General features: G+C 38.3%; 3 protein-coding genes across 3 annotated transcripts in view; 2 read left to right on the forward strand and 1 right to left on the reverse strand.

Moving 5' to 3' along the window:
- Positions 1 to 1,086, forward strand: part of LOC141614023 (uncharacterized) — a 1,446-nt gene extending 360 nt beyond the window's left edge. Inside the window, exons 2-3 of the mRNA XM_074432775.1 lie at positions 87 to 408; positions 496 to 1,086. Coding sequence (XP_074288876.1) covers positions 87 to 408; positions 496 to 1,086 — 913 coding nt within the window. The remainder of the gene's footprint in view (positions 1 to 86; positions 409 to 495) is intronic.
- A 146-nt stretch (positions 1,087 to 1,232) lies between these two features.
- LOC141614024 (uncharacterized) lies at positions 1,233 to 2,933 on the forward strand. The gene is made up of 2 exons (XM_074432776.1): positions 1,233 to 1,438; positions 1,592 to 2,933. The coding sequence occupies exons 1-2, from the start codon at positions 1,233 to 1,235 to the stop codon at positions 2,931 to 2,933; spliced, it is 1,548 nt and encodes a 515-aa protein (XP_074288877.1).
- A 1,719-nt stretch (positions 2,934 to 4,652) lies between these two features.
- On the reverse strand, positions 4,653 to 6,113 carry LOC141614025 (uncharacterized). Its single transcript, XM_074432777.1, has 2 exons — positions 5,927 to 6,113; positions 4,653 to 5,560 (listed from the first exon to the last, which is right to left on the reverse strand). Exons 1-2 carry the CDS (start codon positions 6,111 to 6,113, stop codon positions 4,653 to 4,655), a joined length of 1,095 nt encoding a protein of 364 aa, XP_074288878.1.
- Between the last annotated feature and the right edge of the window lie 1,089 nt (positions 6,114 to 7,202).

The raw sequence follows: 7,202 nt of genomic DNA on the forward strand, positions 1-7,202 counted from the left end.
GAGACAAACTTCAAGTTTCTCTATGAGTCAAACAATGCCTTGGGTCATTTAGGAGATTTTAATGTCTCCTTGTCTACTGATGAGAGGGTGGGTTGTGCGGTTCATGATAAGGATATGCAGGAGTTTAGGGACTGTATTCTGTCTTGTTCACTGGCTGATCATCCATTTACTGGTGGCCAGTTTACTTGGCATAATAAACAAGACCTCACTCCCAGATGGGCTAAACTTGATAGACTTTTGGTGAATCCTGAGTGGTATATGCAATTACCTACTTCCACTGTGGCTTTTCTACCAGCTGGAATGTCTGACCATGCTTCCATTCTTCTTTCTATTACTTCTCCTATTGGTAAGCAACAATCTTTTAGATATTTGAATTGCTGGGCTATTTCTCCTGACTTTCATCACACTGTTGACCAGAATTGGTAGGGAGAGCTAACTGGTGGGCATATTTACAAGCTGTTCTCTAAATTAAGAAGACTTCGTGCCTCTTTGAAGGGCATTCATCATGTAGAGTTCTCTGGGATAACAAATCGAGTTGCTGAGGCTAAAGCAAAGCTTACGGACTACCAATTGTTACTTCAGTCAACTCCTCTTAACACTTTGTTACTGGCTCAGGAAAAGGCTACTTTAAATGCATACGCTAAGTTAAAGAAGGCTGAGATGCGGGTCTTAGCTCAGCGGGCTAAGATCCAACATCTTCAACTAAGTGACGCTAATACAAGATGCTTTTATGCAAGTATTGTTGCCAGGAAGAGCAGGAATACCATTGGGGTAATCGAGGATGCCCATGGGGTTATTTGTAAAGGGCATACTAAGGTTTCTCAGGCTTTTCAGAATTTTTATAAAAATTTGTTAGGAACTGCAGAGAATAATGTCAAGCTTCCTTCTAAATTATTCACTCAACATACTTTGACCCACGGTTCTCATCTTGAAAATCCAATTACTTCTAAGGAGATTGAGGAAGCGTTGTTTTCTATTGATAGAAATAAGAGTCCTAGGGTGGACGGCTATACTTCAGGGTTCTTTAGGGACACTTGGGCTATCCGGTCGGGATTTTCCATGCGGTGTTTGTGCAAGAATTTTTAAGAAGAGTAGTATGCCACGGCGGCTAATTCTACCCTTATTGCTCTTATTCCTAAAAGTTATTCTCCTAGGTCCGTTCTTGAATTCCATCCTATCTCTTCTTTGTCTTGTTTTTCTACAAGACTGTTAGTAAGATTTTGGCTAATAGAATGAAGACTGTGTTGGGGGATATTGTTGGGCTTGAGCAAGCTGCGTTCATTGAGGGAAGAGATTTATTTGATAACTCTATGCTTACACATGAGCTTGCTTTTAAGTATAATAGGAGTCTTGTTTCTCCTCGGTGTATTCTGAAGGTAGATATAAAGAAGGCCTTTGATTCAGTTAATTGGTCTTTTTTAGCTGACATGTTGCACCTGTTTGGATTTCCCTTACAATTTACTCGGTGGATTATGGCTGTGTTACTCATTCTCACTTCTCCCGAGCATTAACGGATCAAGGCGAGGGGTATTTTAGGAAAAAGGGGCCTCAGACAGGGGGACCCTCTGTCTCCTTATTTGTTTTCCCTCAGTATGGAGGTCCTTTCAAGGTTACTTAGGAAGCTGCCTAGCTACTCTGGATTTTCATATCACCCCAAGTGCGTTAAGATTAATCTTACACACTTAATCTTTGCTGATGATCTTTTAGTGTTTACTCGTGGGGATTTGCTTTCCATTCAGGCTGTGGATAATTGTCTTGCTCAGTTTGTTGGGTACTCTGGGTTGAGGATAAATCCTATGAAGTCAAATCTCTACTTTGGGGGAGTTTCGTTACCTCTCAAAAAGTTGATTTTGGAAGCTACTGGTTATGTTGAGGGTGATCTTCCAGTTAGATATCTTGGTATTCCTTTATTCAGTTCAAGGCTCACACAAAAAATGTTTACCCCTTTACTGGACAAAATTAAGGATAAACTTTCTCATTGGGCTAACAACATGCTAAGTTATGCAGGTAAGATTGCTCTTATTAATTCAGTTATTTTTGGACTTCAAAGTTTTTGGGGGGCAAGTGTTTTGCTTCCTAAGGGTATTATCAAGCAGATTCAGAAACTTTGTAAGGACTTTTTATGGGGTATTGCTGATGGGCACAGACGGTTGGTGTTTAAGAGCTGGGATAGTATTTGCTTACCAAGGCAAGAAGGAGGGCTTAATATTAAGGAGATTCTGAGTTGGAACAAAACTCAGATGATGGTCTGGGCGAGAAAAATAGAGATGGACACATCTACAATCTGGGCCAAATGGGTGAAAGCATATATTCTTAAAGGTACTGATTTTTGGCAGTTCCATTTGACCTCTGCAAATTCCTGGTTTTGGCACAATGTTATATATTGTCGAGATATGCTTATTCTCGCTACTGGTGGGATATCTCAAGCTAAGATTCTTATTGGCCAGGCAAAGTTTAAGAGTGAAATTTATGAACTGCTACGGAAAAAAGGGGCTTCCTTCTCTAAGACTAAAACTCTTGGGGATTCTTGTAACTACCCAAAACATGAGGTCATTGGGGTCCTTGATGCTCAAAATAGATTGCCCACTGTTGACAATCTTTGCAAAAGAGGCCTGATCATTGTCAATAGGTGCGCCTTATGTGAAGCACAATCTGAATCTATACATCATCTTCTTTTTGAATGCTCTATGTCTGCTGCAGTTTGGAAGGAAGTTGCTGTCTGGGTAGGTGCTACCCCAGCTATCAAATTGAGAGCTATTTTTGATTGGTATAGAATGCATAATAGAGGTAAAAGTTGGATAAAACGGCAAAGGAGATGTGCATTTGTGTGTGCTATCTATCTCTTATGGAAAGAACGGAATCAGAGGATCTTTCAAGGTATTGATCTTTGCATTGGCCATTGTTTGGCGATTAAGTACACTGGTACTCCTTAGGCCCCGTGGTAATGAAGCGGCGTTTGAGGTGTTAGCCTAGATTCCATTTGGTTTTTGCTTGTTTTATTTGGTTATTTTTTATGATTATTTAGGTGGCTATTCGGCTACCCTTGTAGGAATGCATAGGATCTGTAATACTTATTACCATTTTTAATGCAATGATCCAAGCTTTCTGCAAAAAAAAAAAAAAAAAAAAAAAAAATAATGTCAATGTTATGAATGATATTAGTAAAAATAGTTGTTTCAAATAAAAACACTCAAGTAAGAGTTGCTCGAATCAGGGTCGGGTCAACGCGCGCTCCTCTCAGACGATGACACCTCGAACCTATGCTTGCTCTCTCCGGATGGATCTTTTACGCGTAATAAATAGGGCCTCGAAGAGTTCGCAATAGGTCCTTTTCTGATGCTTTACGGTACTGGCGGATAGTTGAGACCTTGCTTGAAGCTAAGGTTTCCGTGCCCTCTCATAGTAGCTCGAGTAGTCTTACTTCTAGAGAGAGGAAGTTGTTGGTGAGAAGTATTCTACCATTGATTGGTCAATAATGAGGTATTTATAGGTTTCTATGTGTATCTCAAATGATGGCTTGGAAAGCATGGTTACCATATTCGCTATGAATACGCCTTACCGATTCGCGATTCGCTTATAGAAAATGTGTTATATGTATTTTTAGTAATCAATTTGATAGAATTTGCTTTTAACGATTCGTGATTCGTAGGGTATCAAGCAAATACGTAACCATGTTTGCAAGCGTGTTGACTTGTATGACCCCGTATTGGCTAGTGGGGCAAGTCGGTTGAGCGTGCCCCATCAATAATATTAATAATAAATGTTATTAATTTTAATAATAATACCAATAATAATTATAATAACAACAACAACAACAACAACAACAACAACAACAACAACAACAACAATAATAATAATAATAATAATAATAATAATAATAATAATAATAATAATAATAATAATAATAATAATAATAATAATAATAATAATAATAATAATAATAATAATAATAATAATAATAATAATAATAATAATAATAATAATAATAATAATAATAATAATAACATTAATAAAATTATTATTCACAACAACAACAACAACATTAACATTAATAACATTATTATTCATTTTAATAATAATATTCATAATAATAATAGTAATTATAATAAATAAATTATTAATAACATTATTATTAACAATATTATTAAATATAATCATAATAATAATATTAAAAAAATAGTATTATTGATAACAAAATTAATAATAACTATTAAATTTAAGATAAGTAAAGTTTGAAATGAAATTTGAACTTAATGGAGTGAATCAATCTGAATCGAATGAATGGGAAATGCTGAAGCTGAATGAATGAACCGAATCGAATCGAATTGAATGGAGTCAATTGAACTGAATCGAGCTGAATGAATCGAATAGATGAGTTGAATCGAAATTGATGAAAATAAGCCGAAAGAATGGGGCCTTAATCTTCCAAATAAGACTGCAGGAGGAGTTTTCAATCCTTTAAACACCCTTCTATTGCGTTCATTCCATATCTGATAGATGGAACACAAAAGAAGGCACCTACGTTGCCTCTTCAAGACTCTTCCCCTGTTGTGACCTTTATACCACATAGAGATATCAGTCATACTAGTCATAAAAGGAACACCCAGCCATTGAGCCACAATACACCAAACCGCATCGAGAAAGAAGAAGCGTCAAAGAAGAGGTGAGAAGCACATTGAGTGGCTCTCACACAACACACATCTGCTAGCTAATTGCAGACCTCTTCTACACAAATTATCCAAAGTGAGGAGCTTATTCAGAAATGCAAGAAGACCAATGATTTTATGCTTTGGATAGTTTAGAGAGTCTCCCATAGTTTTGTACATGGGAAGAACGGACCCTTTACGCCTCAGCAAATCATACATCTGTTGCTTATAATCAGAATGGCATAACAAGTGTTTAGCATGATCAATGGAACCTGCTTGCTGAATAAGAGTGTCTCTGCAATTGATGATATTACTCCAAAACCATGAGTGTGCAGCAGTGAGATGGAAGTCCCAGAAGTTAGCACCCCTAAGAATGTACGCTCTCACCCATTGCACCCAAACATTAGGAGTAGTGGTTTCAAGCTTCTTTATCCAGGACATCATCTGTGATTTATTCCAGCTCAAAATCTCTTTGATATCCACTCCTCCTTCCCTACCTGGCTTACAAAGACTATCCCAACTTTTAAAGACCAATCTTCTGCTCCCATCTTCTATCCCCCAAAGGAAGTCCTTGCACATCTTATGAATTTTCTTAGCAATCCCTTTAGGTAATAAAATACTAGCTCCCCAAAAGTTTTGTATCCCAAAAATGACTGAATTTATAAGGGCAACTTTGCCAGCATAACTCAGGAGATTATTAGCCCAATGGGATATCTTGCTTCGAATTTTATCCATCATGGGAATAAACATTCTTTGAGTAAGCCTAGCTCCAAATAAAGGAATGCCTAGATACCTGACAGGGAACTCCCCCTCAACATAGCCAGTAGTAGAGAGAATTAGCTGCTTCAAAGTGGTTGAGACTCCTCCAAAATATAATTGAGATTTCATAGGATTGACTCCAAGTCCTGACCAAGCTGCAAATTATGCCAAGCAGCTATCAACAGCCTGGATAGATGGTAGATCTCCCCTGGTGAAAACTAAAAGATCATCAGCAAAGACCAAGTGTGTGAGCTTGACCTTCACATACTTGGGGTGGTAAGAAAATCCAGAATAAGAGGGAAGTCTTCTAAGCAACCTTGATAAAATCTCCATGCAAAGAGTGAACAGATAGGGGGAAAGAGGATCCCCTTGTCTTAGCCCTCGTTTTCCAGGGAAAAACCCAGTAGGAAAGACATTAGCATTGAGGGAGAAGTGTTAGGAAGTGACACAAGCAAGGATCCAGGCAGAAAACTTTGCAGAGAAACCAAAGCCATGTAAACAGTTGGCAAAAAAAGACCAACTGACTGAGTCAAAGGCCTTTTGTATATCCACTTTGAGGATACACCTAGGTGTGAGAAGACTCCTATGATATTTAAATGCCAACTCATGAGCTAACATAGAGTTATCAAAGAGATCTCGTCCTTCAATAAACGCAACTTGTTCCGGACCAACCAAATCTCCCAACACAGTCTTTAGCCTATTAGCCATGATTTTGCTGACCACTTTATAAAAGACTGATAGAACAGGAGATTGGCCTGAAATCTTTAACAGACCTAGGAGCCTCACTTTTAGGAATCAAAGCAATAAGGGTAGAATTTGCAGAACGATGCATCTTACCACTTCTGAAGAACTCCTGAACTGCATCAGTGAAAGATTTACCAGTAATCTCCCAAGTATCTTGAAAAAAACCTGAAGAATATCCATCTACACCAGGGCTTTTATGCCTATTGATGGAAGAAAGAGCATCTCTAATTTCCTCAGTGGTAGCCATACCATCCAGATGTGTTCCACTAGGAAGAGTATTAAAAGAGAATAAGTCATCAGGGAGGGGTGCATTGCTCTCCTCAGTACCAAGTAACTCAGTGTAATAATCCACAAAGGCTTGTTCCACAGCAGTCTGCCCCTTACAAATGTGGCCATGGGTATTCTCAATAACTCCAATAGTATTCCTACTTCTCCTAGCAGCAATACTAGCATAAAAGTACCTAGTATTAGTGTCACTAAGAGTAAGATCTTTGAATCTTAGCCTTTTGAGCCAATATTCTCATTTTCAGACCTTATATCTTGAGATAAGAAAGAGTAAGAGCTTTCTCTTTGACCAAAAGAAGTTGATTGAGAGGAGAGTTTTGAAGAGCAAATTGACATTGAGTCAAATCAGCCTTTGCCTCAGCCACCCTCTTAGAGATTCCAGAAAACTCAGCAGCATGGATGGACTTCAAAGGTCCCCTAAGTCCCCTTAATTTAGAAAATAGAGAGAAGATTTTTGTACCAGGCACATGTCTATTCCACTGATCTGCAACCAACTATTTAAACCCAGGAGAGAGGGCCCAACATGTAAGATATTTAAAAGACCTAGGTCTGATGTTAGAGGGGGGGATAGTAAGAACAATAGATGCATGATCAGAGACACCAGCAGGCAAGAATGCCACAGTTGAGGAAGATATTTGTAAAAACCAACTAGAATTAACCACCAATCTATCCAATTTAGCCTATTTTGGAGAGCTGTCTCGCTTATTATGCCAAGTGAACACCCCCCCCCCCCCCCCCCAGTGTAAGGATGATCAGAAAGAGCACAAT

This window comes from Silene latifolia, chromosome 11 (assembly GCF_048544455.1).
Source record: "Silene latifolia isolate original U9 population chromosome 11, ASM4854445v1, whole genome shotgun sequence".
Classification (NCBI taxonomy): Eukaryota; Viridiplantae; Streptophyta; class Magnoliopsida; order Caryophyllales; family Caryophyllaceae; genus Silene; species Silene latifolia.